This window comes from Cryptomeria japonica, chromosome 5 (assembly GCF_030272615.1).
Source record: "Cryptomeria japonica chromosome 5, Sugi_1.0, whole genome shotgun sequence".
In the NCBI taxonomy this organism is placed as follows: domain Eukaryota; kingdom Viridiplantae; phylum Streptophyta; class Pinopsida; order Cupressales; family Cupressaceae; genus Cryptomeria; species Cryptomeria japonica.
This window is the reverse complement of record NC_081409.1, coordinates 866251949-866269199: the sequence shown is the minus strand read 5'-3', so window position 1 is coordinate 866269199 and position 17251 is coordinate 866251949. Positions and strand designations below refer to the sequence as shown.

General features: G+C 37.1%; 1 protein-coding gene across 1 annotated transcript; it reads right to left on the bottom strand.

The window, feature by feature from the left end:
• Positions 1 to 638: 638 nt before the first annotated feature.
• On the bottom strand, positions 639 to 2156 carry LOC131043409 (probable disease resistance protein At4g27220). Its single transcript, XM_057976599.1, has one exon. The coding sequence runs from the start codon at positions 2154 to 2156 to the stop codon at positions 639 to 641; it is 1518 nt and encodes a 505-aa protein (XP_057832582.1).
• Positions 2157 to 17251: the final 15095 nt, after the last annotated feature.

Genomic DNA, 17251 nt, shown 5'->3' with positions numbered 1-17251 from the left:
CTCTAGCTTGGGAAATGCTCCCTGCTTGCCAAATTCGTCTGGCAACTTCTCTATGTTGCGACAGGCAACGATCTGTAAATGCTTCAGATTCTCAAGCTTCTGCAACGGAGGTAGTTGTTTCAACATGCCACAGTTGAACAAAGCGATGTAGCCCAAATTTTGAAATTCACAAAATGAATCTTCTATTTGGAGAAGTGAGGACATATTAACCAGAGTTTCCTCAATTTTGATATGGCAGTCATGTCACTGGGTAGCTTTTCAATATCCGTGAGATGTAAAAATAAAGATTCTATCTGCTTCATGCTTCCGAGCATACCTTCTCGAATTATTTCACCATTATTTGTAAGCGCCAATCTTTTAAGTTGGTTCAGGGTGCCCAAATCATTAAGTGAAAGCTGGCCTCTTCTGCACTTATTCCACCCTATATTTCGAGAAGCGCCCGTGTTCAGACACTTCAGAGACCTAAGGTTTGAGATCCCATAAGGCATGCAGTGCAGACCTTGACAAGAAGCAACATCCAAAAGTTGTAGGGAAGTCAACTTAGAAATGCTGGATGGGAGTTGTGTAATATCAGATCCATAAAGATCTAATATTTGAAGTTTTCTAAGGGTACCGACAGAATAGGGCAGTTTCTTGATTTACACACAGCACAATGACAGGCACACTAAATGCTTCAAACTTCCCATGTTTCTTGGCAAAGATTGGATTGCAGTCCGTGACAAATCTAGGACCCTGAGAGCGGTCATGCTACGAATTACTTCCTTTGGAATTTCTGTCAAAGAAGTATTACCAGTGAGTAGCAAGGAGCGGATATAGGGAGCTCCGAAAGCCTTTGGAACTTTAGTCAAACTGTTGTCCCTTAAAGAAATTCTTATGTGTCCCTCACAGTCATCACCGGGAAACTCTACTAAGCCTTTGCCTGCTTGAAAGAAGCAATTTTCTTCCTTTTCAGCAATTTGGTGTGCTAAAAAATGGTGTAATACATCGTGCACCCTGAAATTGATCACCTTTCCGTCTTGATTCTTCAGGATTGGTTCAATAAGGCATCGGTCCGCTAACAAATTGACGTATATCTCTCCAATTTGTAGAGGATCCGGTCCGGCCACCAGCCCTTCTCCCATCCAGTACCCAACAGCAATTCCAGTATGGATGACTTCGTCTTCTGAGAAAGCAGCGAGGCAGACGAAGCACAACTGCAAGGAAATGCCATAGCCTGGTAAGTTGGACAAAGCGTCGTAGCTTAATCTCAACCTGCTTGAAAGCGAGTGTGTAACATCTTTCTGCAACCTCTGGAGTGCGAATTCCCATTCATTTGACTGAGAGAAGCCTGCCATTGCCTGCCCGACTACTTTGATGGCTAATGGAAGCCCTCCGCACTCGTTGCAAACGCGCCTCGCTATTTCTTGATCAATGCTCACTGGCAAAACTCCATCGCCGTGTGGAAAAGCATGGGCTGAAAACAATCTCCAGCTGTCATCCTCAGTCAAGTCTTGCATTTGGATGATTGATGGAGCTGGAACACCCAACTGCGAGAGCACGGTCTTACTTCTGGAAGTGGCAATGATGATGTTGGAGTTGTGGAGTGGCGAGAGAGGAACACACAGCTCCTCTAACAGTGATGTTGCGCTTGTTTCCCAAACATCATCTAAAAACAGAGCAAACTTGTGTTTTCTCATGCTTTGATTCAACCAAGTTTTCACATTGTCTTCCTCTGTACTGTCCAGTCTTTCGTTTACTTTAAGAGCTATTTGTTTGAAAAGAGCATTTCGCAGAGCATTGAAAGATGGAGTTTGTGAAACAGTAAGCCAAAGTATCAAGTCATTGCAAAAGAGAGTCTGTACCTGGTGACTGTTGAAGAGTCGTTTAAGTAGTAGAGTCTTACCGGCCCCGCCTTTCCCAACAAGGCCGAAACGAGACACGTTCTTGTGCTGTTGTGAATGAATGAGCTCCATCATTCTGGTTGATGCAGAATCTTGTCCGACAATAAGTGCCTCCTCAATATACTTCCTGTTGGGAGAAGCTGAAAGAGTAGTATGAAGATTGATAGAATCCATTCTCTCTGTAATCTGCTCAAGCGCTGGCTGATTGGCCACATGCTGCTGTAGTTGATGTAGAAAAGCAACGGAAGGCGTGGAAGCTACATGCTTTTCCAACATTTCAATGAGTTGCCTGATCTTTCTGCTTGTTCTGTAACGAGGAATGAGATGACAGTATGAGCGTATAGTGCAGTGTTGGGCCAAATCAGTGTGGAATATGAAACACCAATAGTCTTCTTCCCTCCAATTCACTTGGCTGTTCAGCTTCCTGAGCCTTATGTATTGGAGCCATTATATATGTTTGCTGCTGTGTATTATTAAAATGTAACAAGAGAACAGAGATTAATAGATAATTCCCCTGTTAATGTGGACGTAGCCAATTTGGGTGAACCACGATAAAATCCTGTGTTGTGTCTTTATTCATTCTTTCTTCCTTTCTGTTTTTCTGCACTTTCATTTTTCATTTACTCGCTCTTCATAATCAAACAATTGGTATCAGAGCTCGGTGGTGAAGCTGGTTGGGAAATTCGGTGTAAATTTCCAGAATTATGGAAGAAGCGGACAAGTGGAAAATTGAGAAATTCGCAGGCCAGAATTTCGGACTTTGGAAGGTGCAGATGGAGTCACTGCTGATTAAGCAGGATCTTGCATTAGCATTGGAAGGAAAGGCCAAAGGACAAGGCACTCTATCTGGCCCAGAATGGGAAAAAATGGACAAAAAGGCAAGAGCCACGATCTTTCTTTCATTGTCCAGCAATGTGTTGTTTAATGTCTCATCGCAGAAAACCTCTAAAGATTTGTGGGATAAACTTTCATCAATGTATGAGATGGCTTCAGCATCTAATAAGGTATATATTATGAAAAAACTTTATAATCTGAAAATGAAAGGAGGTGGAATTATGTCAAACCATTTGAATGAATTCAACACCTTAGTGAATCAATTAAATTCAGTTGGCATCACTTTAGATGATGAAATTAAGGCAATTTTGTTATTATGTTCGCTACCTAATAGTTGGGAAGGCGTTGTAATGGCTGTCAGCACTTCGGTGGCAGCCCAAAACAAGTTGAATTCTGATGATGTTGCAGGTACTCTTCTCAGTGAAGATATGAGAAGAAAGAATCAAGAGCCTTCTTCCGGAGAAGCTTTGATGGTAGTAAGCACTAAAAGGCATCAAGAAAGAGGAAGGCCTCAAGAAAGAGGCAAGTATAATAATAGAAATAGATCTAAATCTGCAAAGAGATCGAAATCTAGAGGTCGTGATGGCGAATGTTGGTTTTGTGGTAAGACTGGACACACAAAAAGGAATTGCCGGTCTTACAAGAAAGCACAAGAAAAAGTGCGGGACAGCGAACTTAATGCAGTTTATGATAAAGATGATAGTATTTTAATTCTTTCTACAACCGACACTACATCAAACTCATGGGTACTTGATTCCGGAGCCTCTTTTCATGCCACTTCTTGCATAGAAGCCTTCACTAATTATGAAGAAGGGCAGTTTGGAAGAGTGTTCTTAGGCGACAATAAAGCATGTGAAATTATTGGGAAAGGTAATATTTTGTTGCAGCTGGCAGATGGAAGCAAATGGCTCTTGAAAGATGTTCGTTATGTTCCTAAACTCAAGAGGAACTTAATTTCTGTAAGTCAACTTTATGATCAAGGCTGTCATGTATTTTTTACTTCTGATTCTTGGAAAATAACTAAAGGGGCCTTTGTGGTAGCAAAGGGAAATAAAGTTGGCAGTTTATATGTCTTTAATAATCATGATCAAGTGGGAGCTGCTATGACAATTGAAGACAGCGGGACTGCACTTTGGCACAAAAGACTCGGTCACATGAGTAAAAAGGGACTCTCCATTATGCTTAAGAGAGAACAACTACCAGGTCTAAGATCAATTGACTTGGATTTTTGCCAACATTGTCTCTATGGCAAGCAAAAGCGGGTTAGCTTCTTAAGGACTGGTCATGAGAAGAAGAGCGTGCCCTTGGAGCTGATTCATTCTGATGTCTTCGGTCCCACGGAGGTAACATCACTTGGAGGTGCTAATTATTTTGTAACTTTCCTTGATGACTGCACAAGGAAAGTTTGGATTTACATGTTATCAAGAAAATCTGAAGTATTTTCAAAATTTAAGCTATTTAAAGCTTTCGCTGAAAATCAAAGTGGCCACAAAATTAAGTGTTTGCAAACAGATAATGGAGGAGAATTTTGCTCCTCGGAGTTCGATAGTTTTTGTGCTGATAATGGTATTCGTCGGATTAAAGTTGTTCCCTTTACTCCTCAAGAGAACGGTGCAGCTGAAAGACTCAATCGTACAATTCTTGAGAGAGCTCGTTGCATGCTCTCGAATGCTGGATTGGGTAAGGAATTTTGGGCTGAAGCCTGTAATACAGCAGTATATTTGATTAATCGAGTGCCTTCATCTCGTTTGAACTTTGACATTCCAGAGGAGACTTGGTTGGGTAAGAAAATTAGTTATCATTATCTCAGAATTTTTGGTTGTGAAGCATTTGCTCTCATTCCTAAGGAAAAGCGTTCCAAGCTTGATTCCAAATCAAGACGATGTATCTTTGTTGGTTATGGTGAAAACCAATATGGTTTTCAGTTATGGGATCCGCTTGAAAGAAAGATAATTCAAAGTCGAGATGTGGTGTTTAATGAACACTGTTTTCCAGCAATGCTAGCACAGCCCATTGATACTACAAAATATGTTCCCCTCTCTGTTTTTGATAACAATGTTTCACAGGAGCCCTTGAGATCGTCTCCTACCTTGATTACTTCTCCAACTTCTGTCTTGGGGTCTGGACCTGTTTCTTCATCACATGTCTCCAGTCAGAATGAATCTGATTCCTTTGGGATTGATAATTCCCAGCTTAATGAAGTCACTTCACAAGAAAAATCTCAATCTTTGAGAACAGTTATACACCCTTTACAAGGAGATTATGAAGTTTTACCTGAGACTGGAAATTTTCCATGGTGCCCAGTTGCAAACTCACAATCTTTGCCATGCTCCTCACGCCAAGTCTTTGGCAGCGTGGGGTTTCAAACATCACAGCGAAACGCAGATGACTCTGCCTCCTCCCGCGCAGGTTTAGAAAGGAATTTTAGCGAGGATGTTTTATCTTCACCATCGCGCAGGTCACCAATCTCACGCAGCGCAGGTTCTGAGGAACTTAGCGTGGAATGTAATAAAGGTAAACGTCCTCTGCCTCCGTCTTCATCATCGCGCAGATCATCACTCCCACGCAGCGCAGGGTCTGAGGACATTAGCGTGGGATGTCATACAGTGCAACGTCCTCTGCCTCCAGTCTCACGCAGCGCAGATTCTAAGGATATTAGCGTGGGAGGTAATAAAATGCAACGCCCTCTGCCTCCTCCAGCGAATTTGCCCCAGCCAACAGATTTGTCTTCAAGCACAGGGGGCGGTTTTGAACAGACACTCCCAGATCGTGGTTTGTCAGAGATAATGCAGGAGGGTTCTGTGGATTTGAACCAGAAACATACCTGCACTAATGAAAATAATTCTTTGTCAAACAATGTTGACAATGGATAGGGAAATGGAAATTTGTCTCAAAATTTAAATTCAACTACTGGGTTAAGAAGATCCACCAGGCAGAGGAGACTTCCAGAAAAATTTAAAGATTATGAATTATTGCTAACTGAATGTCCAGAATTATTATTCACTGATCAGACAGAGCCAGTTACCTTTAAACAAGCTTGTCATGATCCCTATAGTGAAAAATGGATGGAGGCAATGCGAGATGAAATGGATTCCCTGCAGACCAATTTAACTTGGGATTTGGTGTCACTTCCTCCTCATAAATGAGCTTTGAAAAATCGATGGGTGTATCGATTAAAGGAAGAAGAAGGCGGTAAGAAACGTTACAGGGCTAGGCTAGTTGTAAAGGGTTATGATCAGAAAAAAGGGATAGACTTCAATGAAATTTTCTCTCCAGTTGTGAGAATGACTTCCATTCGTGCTGTGTTGGGTTTAGTCGCAGCCAATGATCTTGAGCTTGAACAGTTGGATGTTAAAACCGCCTTTCTTCATGGCGATATTGAAGAAGAACTCTATATGGAACAGCCCGAAGGTTTCATCAAAAAGGGTCAGGAACACTTATACTGTAAACTGAAACGAAGTTTGTATGGGCTCAAACAAGCCCCACGACGGTGGTATCGTAAGTTCGATCGTTTCATGGCTGAGCATCAATTCACTCGTTGTGAGGCTGATCCTTGTGTCTACTACAAGAAGCTTGATTCCGGTGAATTTGTTTTATTACTACTTTATGTTGATGATATGCTGGTTACAGGTTCTAGCATGAAAACTATTGATTTGAAACAACTATTAGCTCGCAATTTTGCCATGAAAGATCTTGGGGCTGCGAAACGTATACTTGGAATGAATATAATCAGGGATAGGAAGAACAAAGAAATCAGGTTGTTTCAAGAAAAATATATCAATCAAGTTTTGGACAGATTTGGTATAAAGGATCTTAAGCCTGTTGTCACTCCTCTACCTGATCATTTTCGTCTATCTTCCGATATGTGTCCTAAGACACAAGAAGATCAAGACTTTATGAAATGTATTCCTTATTCATCTGCAGTTGGTAGCCTTATGTATGCCATGATTTGCACCCGACCAGATATCTCTCATGCAGTGGGAGTTGTTAGCAGATTTATGAGCAATCCCGGCAAGGCTCATTGGGATGCTGTTAAGTGGATTATGAGGTACTTGAAAGGAACTTCCAGTTATTCTTTATGTTTTGGTGGAGGTAAACTTCAGCTACAGGGTTATGTTGATTCAGATTTGGGTGGTGATCTGGACACACGCCGATCTACATCAGCATATGTTTTCAAATTTGCCGGAGCAGCAATCAGTTGGGCCTCTAGATTACAAAAGTCAGTTGCTCTTTCTTCTGCTGAGGCCGAGTATATGGCTCTATCCGAAGGGGCCAAAGAAATAATTTGGTTGCAGCGCTTATTGAGTGAGCTGGGATGTAAACAGAATGATTATGTTCTTTTTTGTGACAGTAGCAGTGCCATTTTTATGGCTCATAATCATTCATCTCATCGTCATTCTAAACACATTGATATATAGGAACATTTCATTCGCCATGTAGTTGAAGAAGGCAAGCTACAGGTTGCTAAGATTGATACAAAGGTGAATCCAGCTGATGCACTCACGAAAGCTGTGACAAGGGTGAAGTTCGAGTTCTGTCGGACTTCTCTCGGCCTTGTCAAACTCTGATAGCAGGGCAAGTAGGGGAATCTCTGCAGCAGCGATTGGGTTTCAAGTGGGAGATTGTGGAATATGAAACACCAATAGTCTTCTTCCCTCCAATTCACTTGGCTGTTCAGCTTCCTGAGCCTTATGTATTGGAGCCATTATATATGTTTGCTGCTGTGTATTATTAAAATGTAACAAGAGAACAGAGATTAATAGAGAATTCCCCTGTTAATGTGGACGTAGCCAATTTGGGTGAACCAAGATAAAATCCTGTGTTGTGTCTTTATTCATTCTTTCTTCCTTTCTGTTTTTCTGCACTTTCATTTTTCATTTACTCGCTCTTCATAATCAAACAATCAGATGCTTCTTCCAGAAGAGCATTCAATTCGTTCATCCAAGTATTGACCGTGAAGGGCAAAGAAGAGTTCAGTTTGCCAGAGTTCAAAGCTTTTCTATATTGCTGCATTTCCATGTTCATTGATTGAATTTTGAGAAGCAGGACTTTGAGGGCATCCAACTCTTTCCTGCATCTAATGGCAACACTAATGTATTGGATAACCCGACTGGCAGCTAAGTGAATAGCGTAACCAATCATTCCAGGGATGAAGCCAGGATCTCCCATTTCCGAAGCTACTTAAATAGAAAATTGAAATGCCAATGAAAGTTTCCTTTTCAGGGAAGGCAAGGGAAATACATCCTAAGCAGCTAAAGCTGGCTCGTCAGAAAAACAAACGCTATCGTAGCATTTAATATTTCACAGGGACCTCGTTAGAGAAGAATACTATTTACTTAGGAAAGAGTCGAACGGATCTTACAAGGCAGTTTAACCAGACGGATCATCCGTCAGCATGTAGTCATGGTCACAAGTTTTAAGGCAAATAGAACTCTTTGAAAAGCAAATTTTGTTTCTTACTTTTTACCTAGTCACAATTGATATTTAGCTTTTTTTTCTTTGGTTAACGTCACAAATAAGGAAAACGTCAATCTCGATAAATCCCACCAAGTTGGACTCCCTTTACTTCTTCACTATTATGTCATTAGAATGACATCTATTATCCAAGCTACGTTTTTTAATTTTATTTCACTAAAACGACGTTTCCGGCTCTGTGTGCACTCTAGAAGCCATGATTGAGGAAATTTGTTGCACAAAAGATTCAACGTCCACGCTCGTGCTAGAATTTTCTGCGCTTCCGGCGAAGTGCTTGAATTGAAAGAGTCACAACGAAGAAAAATACTACAGTCAATCAAACCTATATTTTTCACGTTTTCAAATGGAAAAAAATACCATCTTGTGACTTGTATCAATTATTGGTATTTTTTTAATCTATGTTTGTGAGAATTGAAAAGCAGAAGAGAATGGGAGGAAACGAGGAAAGAGACGCATAAATATATATTGTGGTAAAATGGGCGATGTTTAAAAGAAGGGATGGTTTTAAAAGAATATTGGTTTGAAGATTACAATAATTTTTTTATAATGAATTGCATTAAGATATAATTAGTTTGAATGAATAAAGGATTTGTATGTGTTAGAAGACTTCTGTATGTTTGTTTTTAATTTACATTTGTTTTTATTTTCTTTTTTTTCAAAAACTTCAAAAAGTGGTGGCTTCTTCACTCAAGCAATCATGCAGATTTTTAAAACATTTGTATAATATGTGTGAAATGAGTCATTTTTACATTAGTTTGCATCAAAATGAATCTATGCGATAAAATCATATATTCTGGATGTATTGCTTTTACTTCTTCTATTGTTTGAGTTCAATGCAATTAATATGCCACTTATCTTTACAATCTCATTCCAAAAGAGATATTTAATACTCCTACTACATGAAGACTTACAAATTCTATTCAACAATGGTAAAAATTACAAAAATATCCATAGAAAATTATGGAGAAGGGAGAAATCCTCTTTGATAGTAATGATAGTTTACCCAACATAGTTATAATTGATGCTATTGAGTTTGAATAATATAGACACCTTGCTATGTTTATTATGAGTGGAAAAGGGAAGAATGTTGAAGGTTTATAAAAAGTTGAAGTTCAAACCATAATATTTGAGTTATAAATGATTAAAAGGAACACGGTTTTTATATTTAATAATTCCAGAAATTATTTCAGATTTATTAAACACCAATACAAGGATTGTTTTTTATCAAGTAAGCAGGGAATGTCCTTAATCCCATTAAATTAACATGATGACATAACCAACCAAAAAGTAGCCATGAGAACAGAAAAACTAGCGGTATAGAATAACCACCAAACATACATAATCAAGTACCATTAGAGTATCTAAGCCAAACATAGCTGCTAAAGAAATTAACTAACCATCCAAGCATATAAGAGGCATGCAAGCCATATAAGAACATAAACATAAGTCATAGAGTAATCACCATAAATTAAAGACAACCTATAACTAAGCTCAGCCAAAAAAACTAACAAACCCTAGATCAAAAACCTATTCGTTTTGGTCTTTAATAAGACCCTAGTTATTTTCTAGGATGCAAAGATTTTTCTTCCAGTCTTCAGTTTCAGGAACACAATCTTCAAGATCCTTCCTTTTCTTCCGTTGTTTCTTCATTTTTTTCTATTTCAAGACCACACCCATCACTGTCTTTCAGTTGATCCCATCAGTGATCAAGGTAAGGGATTTGACCACCTTCAATGAGTAATTTTTGTCAACAATGAGGCTCTCCACAATAGTTTCAAGGCCTTTCAGTCTCACCTGCATATCAACAACTTGGACTTTAAGGTTAGCCATCATGTCATTAGTAGCAAAAGAGGAAGTGACTTGAGCTTGAGTATTTTAATGAGTCCCTTATTCTTCTGGAGTTCCCATCTCCTACACCACAACATCTTCCTTGACATCATCTTCATCCTCTTGAACAACATTGATTTCCTTAAATTACTCTATATGTATTGTTAATAGTGCATGCATAAGTATTTTAAAAACCTAAGTGTTAAATTTTAAAAATTTACGCATTTAGTTCAAAATTCTTTACCATACACATTGATTCAGGGGGAAATAAATATAATAAGAGAGATGATATCATAAAGAACGTGTAGCATCCTAAATTGTACTCACCTACAATTTTATCCTCTCTTAGGTCTCACTTTGGCGTTCTGTCCTCCAAGGCTCGATTGCAATATTGACTCTACTCACACCACCCATCTACTTCACATTTTCATCAATTTTCTAGCTTAGGCCAAAGTTTGGAGTCCTAATTTCTAGGACCAAGATGTACCATGCCTTGGTAAAAAATTATGACTAGGATGTACCATGCCTTGGTCCTAAATTAAGACCACCTAGTGTATGCATCATGGGCCTCTTAAATTGGCCTCCTCTAATAGTCACCTTTGATGAGTAGGAAATCTAGCCTCGTGTCAGCTTGTTGTAAAAATTCAATTAGATTTTTGACAAGAAAGTATAAAAGGAGCTCTACCCCTCTCATTTATAACCTAATAGACTTCATTTGAGATCTCAATTACACTCTAGTGAATTCAAGTGAGCAAGAAATCAATCTTCTATCAAGCATTAGAGAAGAAGTGAAGCTTCAAGATTCAAGCATTGGAGATGAAATTCATGTTCTATGTTTTATGAAGACAACCTACATGAAACCTTAATTCCTTTGTTGAGTCAAAGAAAACTTCATCAAGGTATATCATTAATGTTTCAATCATTTTCAGCCTTTCCCTCAAAAGGAAAGTATTTAATTATAGTATTTTGATATACATTTGGGTGAGCCCAACTTCTTGTACCTTAATTTCTGATTTGCGATCTCAAATCTGATTGTTTATGCATTTTCAAATTCAAATTTTCATTCATAAGTTTTATTTTCAATTGAATTACATAAACTTAGAGGCTAAATTCACAAAAACCCTAATTTATAATTCTAAATTTAAACTCGTGGGTTGTATAATTTTGATTCATTATCTCGGATCTAATTGTTTATGCATTTTAAAATTCAAATTTGCACTCATAGATCTCATTTCCAATTGAATTACATAAATTTAGAGGTTAAATTCACAACTTGAACCTTAATTTATAATTCTAAAATTAAATTGTGGGTTGCATAATTTTTCAAGTCTATTTTCAGATCCTATCTTTATGACATGTTATGCTATGATTTAGAGGCATTTATATTTCAAATTCACAATTCAAATTACTTAATTAATTGGTTAATCAAATATTTTTACAAAAAAAAATTATTGTTTAATCACAATCTTCAATTTGTGCATGAGTTTTGTTACCATTAATCCTACCTAAAATATTCCCATGAGAAGAAGTTGTAGAATTAAGGCTTCCCAAGGTTTAATTACTAAGGATATGAAGCCTAATTTGGACAACTTATTTCATGAGAATGTTGGTGCTTCCTCCAACCCAACAAATGATGTCATTTATCCCCATTCTATTCAAAATATCATGATAAGGATGAATCACTAACCAGGGTTACAATTGACCAATTTGAGAAGATTGACAGTGGATTTGAAAATCTTCAACAATGGATGAGTCAAAAATACTTGGAAAGTGAGGCAATCCCATTGATTGAAGGATTAAAAATAATGGTGAAAAGTGATAAAATCGGTGTTGATTTTTTGCGTGGCCTTGTTGATATCGTTGACACTAATATCATGTTGATTAAAATTTGTGTCACAGTCCTTGGTTACTATCAACCACTAGTCAAGTCTATCAGTCCATTCCTATGTCTACATCGTTGCTTAGTGTGCCTACATTTACATCTTCTATCACGACTTCTTCCACACAAATTTTTAATGCTACACATGTTAGTTGTGGGGGCAATCCTATTAATCAATATTATTTTATCCCTCCTTCCATGAGTAATTTTTTTCCCAAACATCTCTCATGCCTGCTTATCATAGTGTTCCACCTCCTTATTCTCAACCTCCATCTACATACAACAATGTTACTCCTCAATCACAATCCAATATGTCCAAATTCCTATCCATCCACTGAAGAAACCATCAATAACCTAGCCCAAACTGTTACATCCCAACAACAACGATTGGCTTCCATTATTCAATCCAAGTTTAATGTGCCCACATTTGATGTAGTAAGCCCATAATCTGATGACATTGTCTGTCCTTTCCCTCCCAAACATACAAAAGTCCCTCAATTGGAGTTGTACAGTGAAAAAGGCAACTCCTTGACTCATGTGAAAACATTTCAAACTTTGTTTAGTTATTTTGGTCATGACCAAAGACTTATGACTAAATTTTTTACTTGAACCTTTAGGGATAAATCTTTGCAATGGTATTGATCTTTGTCTCCTTATTTTATTACATCATTTCAAAAATTGGCTAATGCTTTCATTCAACAATTTCACAATAATATTGATCCTAAAATTAATTTAAATAATTTGATTAATTGTGAGAAAGGAGTTAAAGATAAAGTGATTGATTTTATTGGTAGATATAAACATTTGTATACTCAAATTGCTTATCCTATGCATAATAATGCTATTAAAAAATCTTTTATTGCTAATTTACAAAAAAACATTAGGGACAACCTTCTATTTTATGAGTTTACTTCCTTTATGCAATTGTGTGCAGTGCTTCATAATTATCAGCTTCAAGTGAGTCAATTTGAATCATCTCGTTCAACGACTCCAACTGATAAGATTGAGAGTACTTAACAATATTTTGTGAAGTTTAAATCGAACAAAGGATACATCAAGATAAATGACAACATCAATACTCAAGTGGCAGCCACGACATCAAGTGTGGCCCCTTTATCCAAATACTTTAGAAAATAATTTACTCCTCATTCTGAGTCTTTGCATAGTATAATGTTGAGGTTGATAAATAATAATGTATTGAAACTTTCTCCCATCAAGCCAATTGATACCTCATAGCCTTTGCCATCTTATCATGATCCCTAAGCCTTTTGCTGATATCACTGTCAACCCAATCATGATAATGAGAAGTGTTATACTTCAAGGAGTAAGATTCAAGATTTTATTGATAATAATACCATATCCATAGCTGGTGTGATTGACAAAGGAAAAAAATATGAAGCTCCTCCTAATCAAAATCTCCAAATCTTCACCCATCCTTTGCCTTCCCACTCTACTAATGTTGTTGAGTCTGACTCTCTTGCCTTTTCTCCCAATGATCAAGTGTCGAGTCTAATAATATTATGAATCTTGTTGATAAACCTAAACCTTCGAAGGACCTATGCATTACCTTTGATCTTAGTGAAACTATTGGTGCACCTGATGGCCCCATTGTGTATCATGATGAAGATCAAAGACAAAATCTCATGAGGTGTCTTCATTGATCCAGTGTGTATGGTGAATATGATCACTAAAGAATATCTTTACATCTTACAATTGTATCAAGTAGTATATGATAAATCAAATATTATGGTCAATGTGTATTAGGGTTTCTCTTTCCCTACTATTGGCTCTATTGCTCTCCCCTATTGAGGTTGGTACTAAGTGCTTAGATGTGACTTTTTATATCATTCTTACATTAGATCAATTTCATGTGAATTTGGAACATCCTTGGCTCTCTTCCATGAAAGCTATCCCTTCTTCTATTCATAAATATTAAAATTCTCTCATAATGGCACTATCATTACAATCAATCACAGCCTTTACCAATCCTTGTTGAATTATGGTGGTAATTTCACCATTGGTTACTTTTGGCCTAAATAACTTGAGCCTCTCAAGCCTCGAAATAATGTCATTTTTCTATCTTATCAAAAGTGGAAGAATGAGATGATCATATCTTTGAGTAATCCTAGATACCCTAGACCTATACCTCCTCCTCATGATGGACCTAGTATCCTTCCCACACCTTCTACTCTCCCATATATGTCATAGTCCTACCTCCTACATCTTACAAAGGAAAGTGCTTGGCATATTCTATGTCCCAAAATAATTTGGTTTCTTCTGATCCCCCTCCTTCAAAGGATGAAAATAATCCTATGTCCATTGATCCTCAACCTTCATAACTTTCAAGTAAAACTAAAAGAAACCCTTGTGTGAGATAACAATGATGAATATGTCGTGCTAAGGTTTGTGAACTTGCTTCCCAAAATATTTCCTCCTTGAAGATACCAAATGTTGATTTGATCCCATTTGTCCAACATCTTCCTAACTCTAGGAATGAAGTTCAACCTAAATCACCAAGAACCAAAATGCTTAAGAAAAATGATGGTTCATTCTCTTTTTCATGTTAGAGATCCTATTTTTATTAATCTAGATGATGAAATGGATGATGATGTTGTGCATGCTAACAATGTTGATTCTAATGATTTTGATGATATGTATGGGCTTGTTGATGATAATAATGATCTATCTTCACATTTTTCAAAATAATTAACCCTAGCTCCTAGTGGCAAACAAAGTGACTCATCATTAGATCATGGTCCTTGTTTGGAACTTGTAGTAGCTCCATCTACGATGCTCGATGTGACTCCTATTTCATCTTGTCTACCTTCCCAAAATAATGTTCAACAAGATTGGGAGGTAGATTATTTATTTGATTAGCTTCATTCATGTTGTAGATCCTCTCTTATCTATTTGTAATGTGTTTCACCTGTAATGTGTTTTTGTGTCATGTTAGGTTCTCTTTAGATGATCCTTGTTACTCCATTGGTTCAAGGTAATAAAGAGGTCATCTATTGTGACATTGTTCTATTTGTATCTCAATTCTTCTATATGTTGTCCCTTGTGTTGTCTACTTGGGGATGATGCAAAGCATTGAGATCTCTTTTGGTCTCTTCCATGTTGACTCAAAAGACACATGTTCTCTTCTTCCATGGTGTTTGTAGTTCCACTACCTTTGGGGGATTCAAGATCAATTCAATACAAATATTCATGATAAAAATTATTTATCATAAGAGCATACTGACCCTAGAGTTAGTGGATCCCATATGTGCTTTTAGGTTTTGTGACAATTATCCTTTGATTTGTCCTTTCTTGGGGGCATTCCATTATGGTAACGTACTTGTCTTTTTGATGCATGTAGCTACTTTAAAGAAATTTCTCCTGATAAGGCATATGCAACCACTTTAACATGGGGGCATACACTCCACTCAATGTCACATATTATGCACACACCATGAAATGTTTTGATACTCAAGTTACTTTAGAAAGTGAGTCTTATTCTTTGTCATGACTCATCATAAGAAAATCTTACTAGGCTAGTAGTCATGTTCTCTCTCTCTTTCCTCTTTCTTATGATGTTCCTTTTATATTCATATTGGAGTGGTAAGATCCTAAAGTCCTTCGGGGATTGGTCCATCCTGTCTCTTTGATATCTTGGTGGAAGATTTCAATGCAGAGCTTTGTACTTTACCATGAGTGTGCTTTATTTCATACTCTCGTTAAAGGGGATTAAATGTAGCATCCTAAATTGTACTTGCCTATAATTTTGTCCTGACTTCAATTTGGTGTTCTATCCTCCAAGGCCAAATTATAATATTGATTCTGCTCACACCATCCATCTAATTTATATTTTCATCAATTTTCCAGCTTAGCCCCCATTTTGGAGTCTTGATTTCTAGGACTATGACGTATAATTCTCTTTTCCAAAATCAAAACCAGGACATACCACACCCTGATCCTAAATCATGACCAAGTCATATACACCATGAGCCTCTTAAACTGGGCCCAAATTGGCCCTCTCTAATGGTCACCTTTGATGAGCTAGAAATCTAGCCCCGAGTTACCCTATTGTGGAAATTCAATCATATTTTCAACAAGCAAGTATAAAAAGAGGTCCACCGCTCTCATTTTAAATCTAATGGACTTCATTCAAGATATAAATTACACTCTAGCAAATTCAAGTGAGCAAGAAATCAATCTTCTATCAAGCATTAGAGATGACATTCATGTTCTATGTTTTATGAAGACAACCTACATGAAACCCTAATGCCTTTGCAGAGACAAACAAAACTTCATTTTCAATTATTTTCTACTTTTCCTTCTAAAGGAAATTATTTTACTGCAATGTTTCATTTACATTTCAATTTCATGGTTAACTCCAAAACTAGGGTTTGACCTAAGGAAAACCCCTATTCTCAACATATTTTCCCCTTTCATAATGTGTAGGAACAGGTACAGATATTTTTATGATGGTGATAAATTTGGAGGACCATGGCAAATCGATACTACTTAGTCCCAAAAAATAGCTCGAACTTCTAGGAATAGATTTGAAACATATTCTCCCACCTAGGTCTAGGTTTGTGGCTTCGTATGACATTTGTAGCTTACTTTTTCTGTCAAATTGCTGCAATACTTCACTATTTTGCCCTAATATTCAATAATTGAATTGAATTTAATCCAAGAAGGAGAAAGCCCTATTGAAGGAACTAGGAATTTGATCAAAATCTTGGTCTTTCAAGGCTATATCTATTAGATTCCTCTCCTCCTTAATGTAATTGGTTAATTAGGTCATTTAATGGTTTTATTATCTTAATTTAACCCTAACCCTATTTTTCAACCATTGCAGAAGGATAGTTTATAAACATGAAAAGAAAGAAATACTAAGGGAATTACATGAAGGGATTTTAGGAAGGCATAATTCATTAAAATCTATTGTAAGGTAAAACTAGCTGGACCTTAGTGGCCAACACACCACAAAGATATAAAAAGATATGAAAAACAATTGGATATACTTCAAAGGGTGGAAATTCCTATTGCAAGGGATGATATAGATTTGTTATTAGTCCCAGTAGAAATACCATTTTAAAAGTGTGCTATAGACTTCATAGGGCCAGTTGACCCTCCCACAAAGAATACAAAAGATAGGTTTATCAACATTGTTGTAGAATGCTTAACTAAATTGGTAGAAGAAGAATCACGTAAAGATTGTACAACAAAAACTTATGTATATTCTTATATTGGAATATAATATAAATACTGTTTGTCCTATAAGTATTGTAGTACCCCTACTCGTTTGGACTCATATTTTATTCTTGGTCATTTTTAGTGGATACATTACCATGTTTTGTTATTCAGATTT

Bases quoted from the DNA above. Each gene is read 5' to 3' on its own strand.
- LOC131043409 (XM_057976599.1), bottom strand. From the start codon at position 2,156: ATGTTGGAAAAGCATGTAGCTTCCACGCCTTCCGTTGCTTTTCTACAT.